At 41.6% G+C, this 19,267-nt stretch overlaps 1 protein-coding gene across 2 annotated transcripts in view; it reads right to left on the reverse strand.

Moving 5' to 3' along the window:
- tsen54 (TSEN54 tRNA splicing endonuclease subunit) overlaps positions 1 to 19,267 on the reverse strand; it is a 30,667-nt gene that overhangs the window by 6,029 nt on the left and 5,371 nt on the right. Inside the window, exons 4-10 of one of the 2 annotated variants that reach the window (XM_051936506.1) lie at positions 18,894 to 18,977; positions 17,898 to 17,996; positions 15,343 to 15,395; positions 12,809 to 12,907; positions 8,549 to 9,189; positions 4,180 to 4,240; positions 1 to 88 (exon numbers count right to left, since the gene is read on the reverse strand). The exon at positions 1 to 88 is cut by the window's left edge and continues 29 nt beyond it. In XM_051936506.1, coding sequence (XP_051792466.1) covers positions 1 to 88; positions 4,180 to 4,240; positions 8,549 to 9,189; positions 12,809 to 12,907; positions 15,343 to 15,395; positions 17,898 to 17,996; positions 18,894 to 18,977 — 1,125 coding nt within the window. Of the gene's footprint in view, positions 89 to 4,179; positions 4,241 to 8,548; positions 9,193 to 12,808; positions 12,908 to 15,342; positions 15,396 to 17,897; positions 17,997 to 18,893; positions 18,978 to 19,267 lie in introns of both variants that reach the window. The other variant, XM_028819153.2, reaches the window with a different exon arrangement.

Genomic DNA, 19,267 nt, shown 5'->3' on the forward strand with positions numbered 1-19,267 from the left:
CCCCGGATCTGACTTCTTGAAATCAAAAGCTGTATCTGCTTGGTAAACATCAAAAGTGATCCTTTTGTCACAAGTGTCTGCCACAAGTCTGCCAGAGGATCAGAAGAAATTAGTATCAGAAATTTAACCGATAAAGACCATTTTTTTCTAAGACTTCTTTGGACAGATGAAACCAAGATCAACCTCTACCAGAATGATGGCAAGAAAAAAGTATGGAGAAGGCGTGGAACAGCTCATTATCCAAAGCATACCACATCATCTATAAAACACGGTGGAGGGAGGCAGTGTGATGGCTTGGGCGTGCACAGCTGCCAGTGGCACTGGGACACTAGAGTTTATTGATGATGTGACACAGGACAGAAGCAGCCGAATGAATTCTGAGGTGTTCAGAGACATACTGTCTGCTCAAATCCAGCTAAATGCAGTCAAATTGATTGGGCGGCGTTTCATGATACAGATGGACAATGACCTAAAACATACAGCCAAAGCAACCCAGGAGTTTATTAAAGCAAAGAAGTGGAAAATTCTTGAATGGCCAAGTCAGTCACCTGATCTTAACCCAATTGAGCAGGCATTTCACTTGTTGAAGACTAAACTTCAGACAGAAAGGCCCACAAACAAACAGCAACTGAAAGCCGCTGCAGTAAAGGCCTGGCAGAGCATTAAAAATGAGGAAACCCAACATCTGGTGATGTCCAGGAGTTCAAGACTTCAGGCTGTCATTGCCAGCAAAGGGTTTTCAACCAAGTATTAGAAATGAACATTTTATTTCCAGTTATTTAATTTGTCCAATTACTTTTGAGCCCCTGAAATGAAGGGATTGTGTTCAAAAAAATGCTTTAGTTGCCTCACATTTTTATGTAGTTGTTTTGTTCACCCCACTGAATTAAAGCTGAAAGTCTGCACTTCAACTGCATCTGAGTTGTTTCATTTAAAATTCATTGTGGTGATGTACAGAACTAAAATGAGAAAAAAGTTGCCTCTGTCCAAATATTTATGGACCTGTGTGTGTGTGTGTGTGTATATATTATATATATATATATATACACACACACATACATACATATATACATACACATATACATAAACTCTGAAGTAAAAGTACTCAGCTGCAAAAAAAAAAAATTACGGGTGTACTCACACTGACAATTTGTTCCGTGCCCGACCTCGTTTCTCCATATGTAACCCCACCCCCCCAACCCACCCAAAGTCCAGTTCGTTTGACTAGTGTGATTGCTCCATGCCGGGCCAACCGTACCATGCCCTGAGCAAAGTTCAGTAGCACTCAGGAACAGTGTTGATCACTAAACTTGCCTGAGCAAGGAAAACAGCCAGTCAATGATATGACGAATCAGGTAGTGCAATTCTCATTTCATTCGATATCTTGAACGTGAATTGTAGTTGGCAAGAAAAGCTGCAAATTCCTCCGTTAACATCATTTGTCACCACAAAAATCTTTGACAGCAAAACGCTGCGCTGCACACTCAATAAACCTGTAAGGGGGCAGAGTGTCATCCTGCCCTACAAGACTCCAAAACAACCACAAAAATAGGTAAAATCGTTTTGACATGCATGCTGTCACTCCGTTTGCAGATCTTGTTTTGGCTTTACATGAAGTTGCACGGTCATGATGAACATTAAGCACAGTGTGGGCGCAGGTCAGGTGGGGGGGACAATCACACTTAGGAACGGTACGGAATCAACAGGGCCTAGTGTGAGTACACCCTTAAAGGATTTGTGCAATGCAACAAAAAGGTAAATGAAAGTATTTGTGTCAAGTCATCCCTACTCTTAACCATACCAAAGTAGCTGAATTATCCCAAATGCCTATAACAGATAGTATCTTCAGAATTCAAAGTATAACATATTATTCTTTGGCGCATCAACATGGGAACATTTAAACTTGCAATATTTTACACCCACCCAGGCACTCTCTCTCCAAACAGGCCTAATCCATGTCAGGTTTATGGACAGCCAAGGCCTTTAAGTGCTATTGGGACTGAAACAAGAAGTGGGCCCAGATGAGATGCTATCCCACCACATGGAACAAACACATCCACAATCACATAAACCAAACCAATTTAAACTAAGCAACAATTTAAAAAATGCGTGTTTTGTGGTTGTTGTGAGAAAACCTGGAAAAAGCAGGCATGCAAATTCCACAAACAAAGTGGTTTAGGGTTATCTAAGCACAAACAGAGGAACCCCTTCATTCATACAAATGGGCATAAATAGCCTGCAGTGCTGCCAATCACTCAAGCGGCACATTTGAGCCAAACACAAGCCAAAAGTGGGTCATGACCCTGTGGTTGAAAAACTCTGCGATGAGGGATATGAGAGGAAGCTGAAGCAGCTGGGAAAAATACAAATGAAGAAGGCAAGCCAGTCTAATACAGCAATTCCTTTTGACACTTTAAAAAAAAAAAACATTAGCACATAACCACCATGTGATTGAATTGCTGATTAAATTAATGCTAACCTCACTGACTGTGAGCCCTCAGGAGATGGGGTACGATTCCCCAGTCTGGTTAATTTCTGTGTGGTGCCAGCGCATACTCTCAGGTATCCCCACGGGTTTTCCTTCCACTTTCTAAAGACAGGAAAACTGGCAACTGTACTCTACAGGGTACGATCACATATGGACGTATGCGTGACTGTGCCTCGCTTGGAAACAATGCCCCTTGTCAGGGTTACCTTCTCCCTTGTACTGCCAAGACTGGCTGAAGCTCTATGCAATCCTGGCATGGCAAAAGTGTGTTGAGAAGATGCACAGCCAAAAAATTACTGGTGTCAGATAAAGGCATTCAACACATTTATAAAAGAATAATACAACAGAACAACTGAGATGAGAACAGGCCATTCAGCCCAACAAAGCTCGCCAGTCCTGTCCACTTATTTCAAATCCAACGTCTTACTGTCTACCACACTACTTGGTCACTTATTCCATGTGTCTATCGTTCTTTGTGTAAAGAAAAACTTCCTAATGTTTATGTGAAATTTCCCCTTAATGAGTTTCTAACTGTGTCCCTGTGTTCTTGATGAACTCATTTTCAAGTAACAGTCTCGATCCACTTGACTGATTCCCTTCATCATTTTAAACACTTCAGTCAGGTCTCCTCTTAATCTTCTTTTGCTTAAACTGTAAAGGCTCAGCTCTTTTAATCTTTCCTCATAATTCATCCCCTGTAGCCCCTGAATCAGCCTAGTTGCTCTTCTCTGGACTTTTTCTTGTGCTGCTATGTCCTTTTTGTAGCCTGGAGACCAAAACTGCACACGGGACTCCAGATGAGGCCTCACCAGTGTGTTATAAAGGTTGAGCAGAACCTCTTTGGACTCCACACATCAAGGCGCTATATAACCGGACATTCTGTTTGCCTTCTTAATGGCTTCTGAATACTGTTGGGAAGTCAACAGCTTAGAGTCCACTATGACTCCTAAATTCTTCTCATAAGGTGTACTCTTGATTTTCCGACCACCGTTTGTGTATTCAAACCTAACATTTTTACTTCCTACGTGTAATTCTTTACATTTACTGCCATTAAATTTCATCTGCCACAAATCTGCCCAAGCCTGTATGCTATCCAAGTCCTTCTGTAATGATATAACGGATCTGCTAATACACCTATCTTGGTATCTCCTGCAAACTTAACCAGCTTGTTACTTATATTCCTATCTAAACCATCCATCCATCCATTTTCTAACCCGCTGAATTTGAACACAGGGTCACAGGGGTCTGCTGGAGCCAATCCCAGCCAACACAGGGCACAAGGCAGGGACCAATCCCGGGCAGGGTGCCAACCCACCGCAGGACACACACAAACACACCAAGCACACACTAGGGCCAATTTAGTATCACCAATTCACCTAACCTGCACGTCTTTGGACTGTGGGAGGAAACCGGAGCGCCCGGAGGAAACCCACACAGACACGGGGAGAACATGCAAACTCCACGCAGGGAAGACCCGGGAAGCAAACCCAGGTCTCCTAACTGCGAGGCAGCAGCGCTACCACTGCACCACTGTGCCGCCCCTATCTAAACCATTTATATATATTAAAAATAGCATAACCTCTATGTGAAAGGGACTGTTGATTAAATTCATGCTAACGCCGCAGAATGGTAGGCCAATTAAAGAAACTTCTTGTGAGATAATCTCAACAGTACAAGTAACTTCCACTTACCCTACTGCATCATCAACCAGGTGGGATGCTTGCATGATACTGATCTGCTGCAGCAGATCACCTGCATGGAAAAAAAAGAAAAGCAGAGTTCAGTAGGTAGCTATGGGGATTCGATTTGTATTCACCCATTTATGAAAAGCAATGAACTGAAAATGAAGGCATAAGCATTACTCACCATCAGCACACATTCGGAAATACAGGAATTCTACTTCCCCAAACACTTTAACACTTTAAATAATATATTTTTTATCCACTCTTCTAACGCCAATGTATGTAGTATAAAATCAATAAAATGTCATTTTCAAGATTCAGAAAGTAATCTGTACTTGTTGGCTTAAAACAAAAAAAATTAAAAAACATTTATTTGTGGCATCCCATACTTTCGAATTTTTTATAGATTTCCTTATACTGGCAATAGCCCAATGAGACCCTAATCCCTTTATGGCAGATGACCAGGGACCTTGCCCCGCCGGGATACCTGAAGAAGGGAAGGACCAGGAGAGGGGCAATACCTTCACTGGAGCACAAGAGGGCAGCACTCCTGGATAGCATTCAGGACCACAGATATGGAGCTGGGAAGCTCAACCCTGTCAGGGTCCGTGGCTACCACCAGGGTGCGCCTGGACAACTCCAAGGCTTTGGCGTGAAGCATTTCCACCACACCCGGAAGTGCTGCCGGATGTTAATTAGGAAGCACCTGGAGCACTTCCGGGTACAGTATAAAGGAGGCCACCTCACTCCATTCGGGGTCGGAGTCAGGTGGTAGTGGACAGAGCTTGCGAGAGAGGAGTGAAGGCGGCAGAAGGAAAGAAAAGAAAAAGGAAAAAGACTGTGAGCGGAGCTTATTGTGGCTGTGTTGTGCTGTACAAATATATAGTGTGTGTTTTGGATTTGGCTGTCTCAGTGTCGGTCTGTGTCCAGGCATCTTTGACACCCTTATGTAATTTTTGCATCCAATCATATTTCTGAATTCTCACAAGAGGTTCCAGCTGTGATTTCTCTGGCACATCTCTTGAACGCTCACATGAAAATGCAAAAGACCGTGTACACTTAAGTTATCGTTGTTCTTGTCTTATTCACAAGCCTCCGTCACGTTATAACAAGAAGGTGTGATTACTTGTGCTCATCTGCATGCTTTACAAAAACAAAATCTGTGCTGTAATGGTGATACCACCCCACCCATCAAAAAGCTATAGAGATCAGTAGACGTGAAACGCTAAGTGGTCAAATTCATCGTTTTTAGTAAAACCCTGAAACTGATACTTGACTATTCAGAAACTTGCTCAACCTAACAAATCTGTCATTTAGCACACATCAGAACTGGCTTTCCTCTGGGCACTCTGGTTTTCCTCCAATATCACGATGACATGTAAGTTGGGAAGACTGTTGATTCTTACTTGGCCTCTGTGTGTGTGTGTGTGTGTGTGTTTAGTGCGCCCCATCATATATTGGTACATCTTACTGGGAATATGGAGATCAGTTTCCCGAGTTACACAATGAATTAGATAAGACTTTTAATGTCCTGTGAAGATGACAAGCTGGCTGTACATTATACACAGTCTTTTATGTAATAACTAGACATTAAGCCCGTTACAATAACGTGCGCTAAAACAGTAGTGCATTCTCTTTTATAATTTTTTTTACGCTCATTTTCCTGTTCTTCTTTAGATCTATTTGCTCTTCCGAAACTTTCTTTTAGCATTTTTGCGAAGCTCATTTTCTTTTTTCTTATTTTTTGGGTGGCATGTTGTTAGCAGTAGTTGATAGTCACAGTAATATAGGCTTTTACATCCGTAATGTTTTCTGTTACAGTAATATTGGCTTGTATGTGGCTGTAATATGCGTCACTGTATTGTGTGCCTTTAATTTTCTCTCGTCGTAATACTGGTTTGTATTTCCATAAAATGCCTGTAATTTTCTCTGACAGTAATACTGGCTTTGATGTCTGTAATATGCGTTTAATTTCCTGTCACAACAGTGGGCAATCAGCAGATTCTCCCCAGCAACTGATGTAATGTGTGGCGTGCAGCTGATAATCGTGCTTGTGGCGTCTCTCCAGTAAGTACTGTGCAGTTCCCCAGCAAGTATTGTAATCCGTGCTGGTGTGCATTTGATTATTGTATGTGTGGTGTCTCCCAGCAATGGATTTTATGTGCTCAAAAATAAATCTACTTTTAAAAGTCATCCTATTGTAATATCATGAAAATTCGTATACTTAGGAAAACCCCTTCAATGACTGTCACTTTACACTTTACCAGGCCAGGCTTCTTAATCGCAAATCTGACATCCTCAGAGTGAACACTTGCACAACCACAAACACTAATCCCACCTCTTTGGGGAAGCTGGTCTCCTCGTCTCAGTATCTGATTGGATTTTTTGTGCCTCATTTACAGAAATCCGATTGGATCGTCCACACGGTATTTTATAGGTCCCGCCCTCTTTGTCTTGTGTGACGCGTCAGGCAGCCTTTGAAGCATCGCACCGTGCCCCGCGCATGCGCTCTTCACCAGAAGACACACACACACGGACACTGGACGCACACAGGGGTTTCATTAAAGAGGATTCTTAACTCCTTTCAGACATATCTCTCTATTATAAAAAAAAAATCTTGGAAGGCTTGGAAGGAGACGATATGTGATTTTCTCGGAGACACTTTAACATCTCACGAGAGACACTTTAATGTCACGCAAGACAAGGCAGTGAGACAAAAGGACAGCTGCAGTACACGCTTTTAAATGATCGATGCGCAGAGCGACAAGCAGAACACGCAGCTCAGCAGCAAGCCAGCAGCTGATCCAACCACATCTCCTTAGTGTGCGTTCAGCCCCCCCACAACGCGAGTGGCAGGCGCATAGCGTGCCCCACGGGGTGGGAAGGGGGAGTGGGTGAGCGAAGCCAGCAAGGGGCAAAGCCCCCTAGTATCTATTATATTAAAAAAAGTTTTCCGTCGTGTCCGCATTATTCAGCCTTGACATTCCCCTCCACACCACTCGCCCAGTCGTTACTCTTACTGCACACGTCCCCTCTCCATCCCACCCCATGACACTCTCAGTGCTGCTAACTCGCCCTTCAATGCAGTTGGTTCATAATGTCAAGGCAGAAAAGCAAATGATCTATTAAAGAATGTCGAATTTTACATCACGATAGAAAGAGAGTAGCAAGAGCCGATAATGAATGTCGAAAAATAAGAAAAGGAACAAAAGAGAGCTGCATAGAATAAAAATCAAGAACAAACAGAATTGTCCAGTAAATGAAAAAGAGAAAAATAATATGTGAACAGAAATTAAAAAAGCAATGTTTATAGAAGTTAGAGGATAAAGTAATTCATAATATTATTTTTGACGAGGCGTTAATGTAAAATTTTATTTTTTATTACGTTTTACTTTTTTACTTCGACCTTTACTTTTTTACCTACTCTTTCGATTACATTTTATTATTCATTGGTATTTAAAATACACAGTTGTAGTAAAACGCCCAAGTAACTGATTTGCCACCTATAATAACTAAGGACCTTCCTCCCACGCCCCACATACTCTTCTATATACCATCTCTTTAAATACAGTCGCTTTCTCTAATGGAGGAGTGGCATGACACCCTTCGAGTGGCTCAGCCTCGAGACAGCAGTTGCCCAATGCCCGCCCTCAGGGGCTGGCAAGTGAAGGGTGCAGGGGCCGGAGCCCCCTAATGTGTGTGTGTGTGTGTGTGTATTATATATATATATATATATATATATATATATATAGTCTTTAAGTTTGGGACTGAATCACATACTGACTTGTGCCAAAGGTGGCATCCTATAACAGAGCCACATTTAAAGTTACTAAGCTCTTCAAGATGATCTATTCTACTGCCAACGGAGACTGCATGACTACATCTTGATTTTATGTACCTGTTAAAAATGAAATACCTAAATTCAGTCATTTCAAGGGTTCCACATACTTTTTAGCCATACAGTGTATATCTATGTCTCATTTCATTTGAGGAAGCTGTTCCTGTGCAGACAAAGCTGAACATGCTGGGCACTATACAGACATTAATATCTATGCCTCACTTTTCTTAATGTAGCTGTCCACGTGTAGGTGAAGCCATACATGCAGGACACTATAAAACAGCTGTACGGAAGACACACTTTGCATAAAACAGCTGTCCAAATGTGGGTCAAGCCATACAGGTGAAATGCTATAAAGCAGATATATCTAGCATTCACACATGCTATAGTTACATAGACTACGTGGCACAGGTGAACTTCTTCGACAATACACCAGCAATATTTTAAATACACAAAAACATTTAGCGATGTTTTGTACAAACTAGCAGTGCAAATGAAGCAGTTGCTCTTGTTTATTGTTCTCATGGAAACCCTCCATACCTGTTGAGCTAACCTGTCCCGGAGTCACAAGTGGACAGACGGCATCGTTCCACAAATGGGCAGGCCGTTGTTCTGAGCTGCTCTGACTCCGCCTCTCCAATAGCTGCTTGTATTCCTGCCAGTTCTTGCAGGCCCGAACCTCCTTGTCTTCATTCACTCCTCTCTTGTACTTGTTCTTTTTCTCAAGCTCTTCCCTCTCCCGCCTTGTAAGCCGCATCTGTCGCATGTTTAGCTTCTCCCGCCAGGAAGAAATGTTGCAAGCTTTGGCAGTCACGTTACTTGGCAGTAAGCAGGCGTTGGGAATCTCAAGGTTGGTGTGAAGGCAGTCTCGGCCAAGGTTTGGGAAAAGCACTTTGTTTAAGTCACGTTTGCCAGCGGACTGCTTAAAATAAACAGGTCTGCCAGGACTTGGTGCTTCCTCCGATTTTTTTTCCCACCAATCCGGCCTTTTTTGCTCAGAATTTGAAGGCAACTCGTGGCACACGTCCTCACTGCTAATTGCTGAAGAGGAGAAATAGTTCATGCCAACAGCTTTCTGAGAATCGCTGGAAGTGCCTTCCATGAAAACATCATCACCTGCTTTTTCCCTTCTGTTTTGAACATCCTGGCTATCTGGCTGGCCTTCTGAAATATCATCCGACCTCCTGGAAAGGACAGCGAGACACAGACTTAATTCCCAAGACGTGATTTTAGTTTCAATACCCTTTCAATGTATTTTTTGATGCTCAAAAAAGTAACACATCAACCACAGACTGGTGGCTTTAGCATTAATGTTGCCAGTTGGAACAAAACAGGACAAATTCAAAAAAGCACGATCAGTGCCTCTAAAAGGATATTCAGCAAATTTAAATGTGGAGAAGCAAGACAATGCGGCCCTACTTGAATCCTCTCTTTCTTTTACTGCAGTAAGCTTTTTTTCCTTAAGAATTCAGAAAAGAAGCCCTTTAATCCCACTTTATATGAAATCAGAACAAAAACAATTCTGAGGGGGCAGTCTGTCTAATTTGAATTACGATCCTGTTAATCCTCACACTAAGTGAAACTACATGTGCCAAGAATGATATACAGGCTAGGTGTCCTCCATGACCCACCTATAGTTCTTGTGCATCTGTGGTGAAATTCTGATATGTTAAGATATAGACAATTCAAGCAAATGAGATCATGGGTTTGCCTAATTTGCCTTTTACTGGCCATTCTTCCAGGACCTTGACCCCTGCACTACATTTAAAGCAGTCAAGACCCCGTCTCAGTGCTTCACATTTTTCTATGGTCACCACAGCAGCAGAGAGCAGCTTAAGGCTGGGACCGTGAGACGGCTAAACCCCACCCAGTCATGGAGCTTAAACCACTTATTCAAATGTCACAGTCAAGACGGCAAGTGTCTGCAAGTTTCTAATCAGAAACCTGAACTGAAAAATATTTTACATACACCATAAGCAAATCTCGTTGTTAACAATCGGAGCAGAGTCTTCAAGATCACTAGCTGTCCTGCTCCTTCTGTAAATCGCTGTACCTCCAATAATAAATGTCCGGCCTTCGACTGGCATGTGTACATTTTTTTGTTCGGTTCTGACCAATTTATTCTTGTTAGGATAACTCATAATTCTGTATTTTTCCATGTAGGCTCAATGACCCAATTCTAATGTACGAGTGAGGCTTTGTGTGTGTGTGTGCTGGTGAGACTGCTGCCCTGGGCTAATTCCAGGGCTGCACCCAAAGCTGTCAGGACAGGGTCTAGCACCCCACAACTCTGAATTAAATAAAGTGGGTGTAATAGTTTTATGCTCTTTTGGTATACACTATTCAATTAGCTGAGTGTGTGTATACGGATTTACAAATATAAAAACGGTACAAAACCTCACAAAATGTGAATTTTTTTGGGTTCTTTGAACATTAGAGAAAAGACTAATCGGCTCAACATGCTTGTCTGCCGTATTTACTGTAACATCGAGTTGAGATCTGAAGGTCCCTAAAGTCCTGCTATCCATCACATCACTTGGTGATTAACTCACTGTGTCTATGGTTCACGTTTGTGTGAAATCTGCCCTTAACAAGTTTATAACCGTGTCTCCATGTTCTTGTTGGACTCTGTGTAAAGTAACAGTCTCAAGCAAGTGTACATACTTTTCAACACTTCAATCCTATCACCTCTTAATCTCTGTTTGCTTAAACTGAAAAGGTTTGACTCCTTCAATCTTTCCACCTACATATTATGCCAAATGTACATGGACACCCTTCCAAATGACTGCATTCAGGTATTTCAACCTTAAGAGATTGTTAGCAGGTGCATAAAATCAGCCCTGCAATCTCCACTGGCAGTCAATGGTTTGTATGAAAGAGCTTATTGACTTTAAATATGGCACTGATGCTACCACCAAATCAGTACATGACATTTCCTCTTTGTAGGATCTACCCCTGTCAACTCTAAGCGCTATCATTGCGAAGTGGAAGCGTCAAGGACAACAACAACCCAGCCACAAAGTGCAAACTCACAGAGCAGGGCTGCCAAGTGCTGGAGCGCATAACATGTAAAAATCAATAATCTTTTGTGCAGTGTGGCACCTATCCAAACTGGGGCCCTAATCAGAATCTTCTTGGATTACAGTGTATTATCTATGGATATGAAGGGGCAGCTATGTCTCCGTTCCAAACTGCCTCTGGAAGCAGCATCAGTCCCAAAGCTGCGAGTCAGCAGCCAGTTCCACATTGAGGCCCCTGGTTTTGGAAAGGGATGCCTGACAAGCTGATGGTCAAGTGTCCACAAAATTTTGGCCATACAGTGTTGCTCATCTCTCTCAGTCTCGGAATCAGCCTAGTGGCTCTTCTCTGGACTTTCTCTAGCACTGCTATGTCTTTTTATAGCCTGGAAACCAAAACTGTACAGTATGTCAGATGAGGCCTCACTGGTGCATTATATAATTTAAGCATAACATCCCTTGACTTATACTCCACACATCATGCGACATAACCTGTGATGGACGGCCGGCAGCTCAATCCGGCCGGGATGCCCAAAGAATGGAAGGATGGGGGGAAGGTAGCTACTTTGGGACACTACCTCCCCCAAGACACTAGATGGCGAGTTCCCTGCAGCATACCGGTGCCACAGATTCCCGCAGGGCACAACAGGATCTGGAGTTCGGCTTCACAGCCCTGCTGGGTACTGTGGGTGCCACCAGGAGACGCTGCAGGGGGACCTGGGAGTTTTTACAGTCTGCATAGCCCGAAAGTATTCCAAAGTCACTGGGACAGAAGCCCTGCAGTACTTCCGGGCTGAAGAAAAAGCAAGTTTTCCATCTGACCCAGAAGTGCTGGCAAAAGAACAGAAGAGCTTCCGGGTTAAGGACTATATAAAGGACTGCTGTGAACCCAGAAAGCAAGCCAGAGTCGGATGGAGTTGGACAAAGCTTGCTGGGAGGTGTGGAGGAAAATAGAAAGAATACTGTGATTGTTTAATTGTTTATGGTGGTTGTGGTGCTTAAGGAGCACTGTTTGAAGAGGAAAATAATTAAAAGAACTTCTTTGTGCTTTTACCCTGTGTCTGTGTGTCTGTCTGTTGATGTTAAAGGGGCAACAGCGACCCCTAGCGTCTTACAAACCTAAACATTTATTACTCTTCTTCATTGTTTCTGTACAAGTGAGGAGTCCACTATTTCACTCATAAAATACTTTTTCCTAAACCACTGACACTGATGCCAAAGCGCTTTCCAGATATCATCAACTAACACATTAACAGGAAATGAGTTTCTTCAATTGGGTGATATTCAAAAAGAAGCAGAAGTAAACTAACAAATTTGGAAGTACCATTAATAAGTGGACATGACTGCGTGCTGCGAGAGGTAAAACTGCCCGACTGCACCATGCAGTCCCCACATTGATGGATTGAAGGCAGGACCACAGCGGTCCACATGGCCATCACCATCTAATTCTTTCACGTGAAGCCTGAAAACTGTGAGGACTGATTGAGATCACTGATGTTAGGTAGAATGCCCAGTGGTGGCTGAGTGGTCTCGTGGCCTTGGAACCCCTGCAGATTTTGTTTTTTTTCTTCAGCCTTCTGGAGTTTCTTTTGTTTTTTCTGTCCTGTCTCGGCCATTAGACCTTACTTTATTCTTTGTTCCTCATCTTGTAAACCACTTTTGAGTTATACCCTTTGTATGAAAAGTGCTATATAAATAAATGTTGTTATTAAACAAAAAAAGGCAACCTTGAGTTTGGAAGGCAGCATAAAGACTCAGTAATCACGTATTTTGTATCCGGTACCTGGCACTGGCACTTCTCTTCCGTTTGCGCTGCTGCTTGCTCTGCTTTTCACGCTTGTGCACCAGGTTTAGTCGCCTCTCATAAACGGAAGGAACAGCACTGAATGAGAGAAAGAAACTCTGTGTTTTAATTCAATCACAGTTATGACAGACGTCTTATAGCTGTAAAAGAATCATAAAAAGTTAATGACTTTACAAAATTCAAGATCACCTATAATGGAGTATACAATGTAATAAAAAGGCTCTTCTCCTACTGATACAAGTCATTTTCTTTATAATGTTATTTCTACAGTCATGTGAAAAAGTACGTACAGTAAAACCTTGATTATCCGTCACTTGATTAACCATCAGGGCCACATGTCATGCTGCAGTTACGTACCTTCAGTTTTAATCTACTATACATTGTTATGGCTGATAAACACATGCAGGTGGTGTTGGAATTGTCACAAAAAAATGAAAATATTAAACATTTGCAAAATAGTGTAAGTGTTTCAAGTATTACTTCAATTTACGGAGTAAGAAGAAAAACAGTAAATGATAAGCGTGATGCTGAAAAAATTTTAAAATGTGTCAAAAATGGAAACTACTGATGTAATATTGTAATGTTATTCTGAATTAATATCAACGTTCTTCTGTATTGTAATTTTCTTTGTAAATTCTGTTACGTTTTGTTAATGTATTGTGACGTGCAGGCAGCTTGTAACGTGCCGTGTGGGAGCAGAAAGTGTGGAATGAATGCTGTAAGCGATGGGACTTGGCGAAGGGTTTCTGTTCCGTAAGGGCCGGACATGCCTCTTAGGAGAGGAGTGACAGGAGACGTTAGGAGAAAAAGGAAGGAGCGGCGGAAGGAAGTTTTGAGTAGGGAGTCAGGAGACAATAAGCAGGAGTGTTTGCGTTATAAGTGGCAGGAGATAAACTGATTGGTAAGGAAAGCTTTTTATTGTTTTGAAGGTGTGCTCTGTAACCCAGATAATGGAGTACAAGAGACAGGTCACCTTTGTAACAGAACAAAGACTCTAAATAAAACGCAGAAAACTCCAGTATCTCCAAGTTGTATTTGCTTATTACGCTGGTCGTTATAATACTAAAATGAATTAATTTTGTTAATACAGTTTTGTTTTGTAAATAAACACGACTATTGGTTAAACTAAAACTACTGTGTATTATTTTTAATGTAGCTGTTCTGTTATCTGTCTTTTATCAGTCTTGGCTTCGATCCCCACACTGAACGGATAATCAAGGTTTTACTGTACCATTACATTTTTTTTTAAATATGTGTATATATCAAGAGTTGATCTTCATTTAAACAGTATTTACAGATAAAGCTGATATTACTGAAAAAAACAATGACATTTTGAATTTGCAATAATTTAATGAAAAATAAACAGATATGCAGTTTCCATTTGAGGAAAAAGTAATTGCCCCCTCAAGAAGACATGCCCTATGGCTGTCGAGTTGACTACACATCGGTTTGGTGAACGTTTTTCCCACTCCTCCATGCAGAATTCTTTCAGCTGTGTGATATTTGTGGTTTCTTCTGTTCAGCATCTCAATGGGAATTAGATCGGGTCTTTCACTTGGCCATTCTGGAACCTTCCATTTCTTTCCTTTCAGCCTCCTTGGTGGACTTATTCGTATGTTTAAGGTCGTTGTCATGATGCCAGGTCCACTTTTGGTTGTGCTTCAATTTTTTGACAGATGGTCTCACATTATCCTCAAATACTCTCTGGTACAATGAAAAATTCATAGTGCACTCTATGATGGTGAACTACTGAGGCCCTGAAATAGAAAAGTAGCTCCAAACAAGAACATTTCCACCACCATGCTTTACATTTGGTATCAGGTTCTTCTGGTCAAATGTTGTCTTTGGTTTTTGCCAAACATGTCTTCTGGTACTGTGGCCAAAATTTCTATCTTTGCCTTATCTGTGAAATGCACATTGTTACAGAAATCCTGGTCTTTGCTTAGTTATTCATGGGAAAAATTTTAGTCTTGCCCTGATGTCCTTTCTGGACAGTCTTCCTGGCACATCTCCCACATAGATCTAATTTGTGCAGCCTCTTTCTAATGGTAGACTCGTGCACTTTGACATCATCAGTGGCATGAGATACCTGTAGATCGCATGATGAAACACTGGGCTTCTTAGAGACGATTTTCAGCTTCTTACATTCAGCTCTCAGGTTTAACTTTGTGGGGAGGCCTGGCAGTTCAAGATGGCAGAAATCTTCTCCACTTGCAGATGATCTTCCAGAAAGTGGAATGATTTCCAATCATTCAGAGATTTTTATAAATTACTATCTAGACTTATAGGCATGTAGAATCTTCTTTCTGGGGACCTTGGAAAGCACTTTCAACTTCAGAATTGTGCTAAAACTCGCACGTCAATGATAAAGAGCAAACCAAACTAAACTAAACATCTGAGGCACAGCAATTCAGCAGTGTTAATTACTGTGCTCCGTAACCACCACCAACTATGACCATTTTATTTCATTTCTCTCAGGCGCCATTAGAATGCAACTTGAATACAGACATTACCTTGAATCAAATCTGTTCACTATATAACCCAGTCTCTTCAAATGGCTGAACACCTTTAGATAAACAGGGAAAGAGGAAGAGGTAAGGGAACAAAACACAAGCTTCTGTTTGTCATTAACACTCGGCAGTGACAGCATTCTGGTGCACTAACACATGACACACCTAAAACAGTGACAGAGCCTAGTAAACAGGGTGTTGGAGAAATGAACAGAACTTTTTAGAAAGAAAAAGGAATTTTGTTGTCATTTGTAAGAAGTGGCCCTCTGTAACTCTATCTAATTTTGCTTTTTGATGATGAATATACAAGAAGGGTCAAAGTAGGCCGTATTTCCTATGCAAGCTAGGATCTTTTAGTGTCAGCAACACTATGCTGCGGATGTTCTATAACAGTGTGGTGACCAGTGCCATTTTCTTCACTATGGCATGCTGGGGGAGCAGCACGAAAGTGGCAGACATCAGGAGACTAAACAAACTAATTCAGAAGGCTTCCTCTGTGGTAGGAGAGAAACTGGACAGCTTGGAAACTGTTGCAGATCAGAGAATGTCGTCTAGGCTTTATCTATTATTGAAAATGCTAATCACCCACTTCATAGTGCTGTGGCTGGACAGAGGAGCGTTTTCAGCAGTAGACTGACTAGCATCAAGTGCTCCATTCAACGTCACAGGAAATCCTTCCTCCCCACAGCCATCAGACTCTAGAACTCCTTTTCTGGTCACTCACCCACCCACACTTTAAGCTATTACCCTTTTTCCTTATTGGATATCCAGGTACATTTTTTTCAAGTACTTGAAATGTGCAACATACTATCTGTTCTTGTGCAATAAATTGTCTGCTCTTCACATGAGAATAACCTTATTTGTTCTCAAAATGTGCAATATTAACTTAAGGTGCAACACTCTGTACTTTAGTTTGATACTTACATTTATTATACTTTATTATATTTACATGATTACTTGCACGGTGGCGCAGTGGTAGCGCTGCTGCCTCGAATTTAGGAGACCCGGGTTCGCTTACCAGGTCCTCCCTGCGTGGAGTTTGCATGTTCTCCCCGTGTCTGCGTGGGTTTCCTCCGGGTGCTCTGGTTTCCTCCCACAGTCCAAAGACATGCAGGTTAGGTGGATTGGCGATTCTAAATTGGCCCTAGTGTGTGCTTGGTGTTTGTGTGTCCTGCGGTGGGTTGGCGCCCTGCCCGGGATTGGTTCCTGCCTTGCGCCCTGTGTTGGCTGGGATTGGCTCCAGCTTGCCCCCGTGACCCTGTGTTTGGATTCAGCGGGTTGGAAAATGGATGGATGGATGGATGATTACTTTTATACTTGCTCTTAGTGTCACATGTCCCTTGTCTGTTGTTAAGTTGTAACATAAGTAATTTCCTTCGGGATTAATAAAGTTTTCTGATTTTGATTCTGAAAATACCTTGTTATTAAAAAGCAGCTTATCCACTAATGCTCTGACATTCGCTTAAGAATTAGTTGATAATTAGTTTAAGTAGAAAGTGTAATTACCTCTGCTACTTGGCTATGCATGTTCTTAGGGACAGTGGCTACCATAATGCACATATAATTTCAAAAGCTTTTTCTAAGGCAGTGCATCCCAAACTCGGTCCTGGGGACCCCCTGTGGATGCAGTTTTTGTTCCAACCAGATTCCTAATCAGTGACATCACCTGATAACACTGAGCTCATTTAATTAACTCGTATTTTTTCCCCTCTTATTCTACATTCAGAAAAACACAGCAGCATGACTTTTACATTTATAAGACATTTAGAAACAACAGACTGAAATGTTAAAACAGAAAACATACGAGTGCTCAGACTCTGTCAGTACAATCCCTCCTCTCACAGTTAACACAATGAACATTGGGAGAGGCTCACACTGGTGACGTAACATAAAACGGCGTGTTTTTGATTGTTGTCTGCAAGGCGAGTGATGTACTCGATAATTTCAGCTTGGACATCGTTAAAACAACAATGAAGGTTTGAGGATTAGGATGTGCTGCTCCTAGCTCCTAGCTGTAGATTTAATTTTAAATGGATAAATTTGCCACTTTGCCCATCAATTTACATTCTATATTTCCAAGTGACATAGTGAAAAGATGTTTTCAGAAACTGGCGATTCTAAATTGGCCCTAGTGTGTGCTTGGTGTGTGGGTGTGTTTGTGTGTGTCCTGCGGTGGGTTGGCACCCTGCCCGGGATTGGTTCCTGCCTTGTGCCCTGTGTTGGCTGGGATTTGCTCCAGCAGACCCCCGTGACCCTGTGTTCGGATTCAGCGGGTTGGAAAATGGATGGATGGATGGATGTTTTCAGAAAGCTTTGCAAGATTTATTACAAATCAAAATATAAAAATTACGAAATTTTTTTACGAAATTTTTTTTACGAAATTAAATCCATTGTGATTCAAAGTTGTATAATAATAAAATGTGAAAACTTTTTAAAGGCACTGCATTTTCATGCTGTATTCTATACTCCTGATCCTTTAATTAAGGTGAAGTGCTGAGTCAAGTGTTAAAACATAAAATGCATCTCTAACGTAACAGACTCTTGGTTTAAAGAATTACCAGGTACTCTAGCAAGGAGATGGTCTTGTCACCCAACAGCAGCTCATACCCTTCTTGTATGGACAGAGGCAAATCCCTGTAAAAGACCTCTACGCTTCCCTAAGAAACAAAGCCAGAAGAGAAACAAATTACCAGGGTGGTATATGTCAGGGGTGTCAAACTCCAGTCCTGGAGGGCCACAGTGGCTGCAGGTTTTCATTCTAATCACCTTCTTAATTAGTGACCTGTTTTTGCTGCTAATTAACTTCTTTTGCCTTAGTTTTAATTAACTCGACTCAGAGCCCTTAGTTCTTTCTATTTCCTTAATTAGCAGCCAAACAATAACGAGACACAAACAGGTCACCAGCTAACCACATTATCTGAACATAAAGACAGGTGAGGGTCTCGGTAAGGTTGATCTCTCAGGTCAATAATCAGAAACAGAAAATCAACAATTTGGGAAATGTCTGCTGTAGCAAAATGAGAGCAGCAGCAAGCCGTGGAATTAAGTAACCGGTTTAATTAACAGCAACAACTGGCTTCTCATTAAGAAACTGGTTGGAGTGAAATTGGTTGGAGTCTGAAACCCCAGTTTAGCTGGTCATCTGTTGGCTCGTTTCACATCTCATTTCTGTTTGGCTGCCATTTAATGAAGAAAAGAATAAATTGAGAGGATTGAATCCTTAAAAACACGGCTATTAAAATTCTGGGGCAAGGAGTTAATTAGCAGTGAAAACTGGTCACTGATTAGGAAAAGGGTTAGAATGAAAACCTGCAGCCACTGTGGCCCTCCAGGCCTGGAGTTTGACACCTGTGGTATACATCACCTTCAGCTGGAGCAAACACTCTAAAGTAAACCAAAAAAAATATATGGAGCACAATATAATTAAACATTGTATAAATACTTTGTTTAGCTTAATAAAAGACACCAGCAGCACTGGCTAAGCCTGTCCACTGGATATGAATGGCAATTAAAGAACTTTATGGGGATTAATACACTAATTGTCAAAAACTCACACATTCCATTAGGAACAGGGCTTCCTCTGGCTGGAGAAACTGCTTCCCTTCATCAGCATAACCCATTGTCTGCCAGAATTTACCCTAAAGAAAAGGGAAATAATTAATTATCTTTATGCTCTTTACTGACAAATATGTCCAAAGCTGCAATAACATAAAAACACAGCTTTGGGGATCAGTTTTGTTCTTACAGGTATGTGAATAACTCAAATACTGTACATTCTAGAAGGTGATGTAACATGTTATGTTATCCTCACATACACTAGAAATCCTATATAACAATATAAACCTTGCTCTAAAACCGACAAGCAAAACCTCAGAGAAGTAGCCATGGACCTTCTAACTACAGTGCAACCATATGATTAACTTCAATG

Source organism: Erpetoichthys calabaricus, chromosome 14 (genome assembly GCF_900747795.2).
Source record: "Erpetoichthys calabaricus chromosome 14, fErpCal1.3, whole genome shotgun sequence".
NCBI classification, from domain to species: Eukaryota; Metazoa; Chordata; class Cladistia; order Polypteriformes; family Polypteridae; genus Erpetoichthys; species Erpetoichthys calabaricus.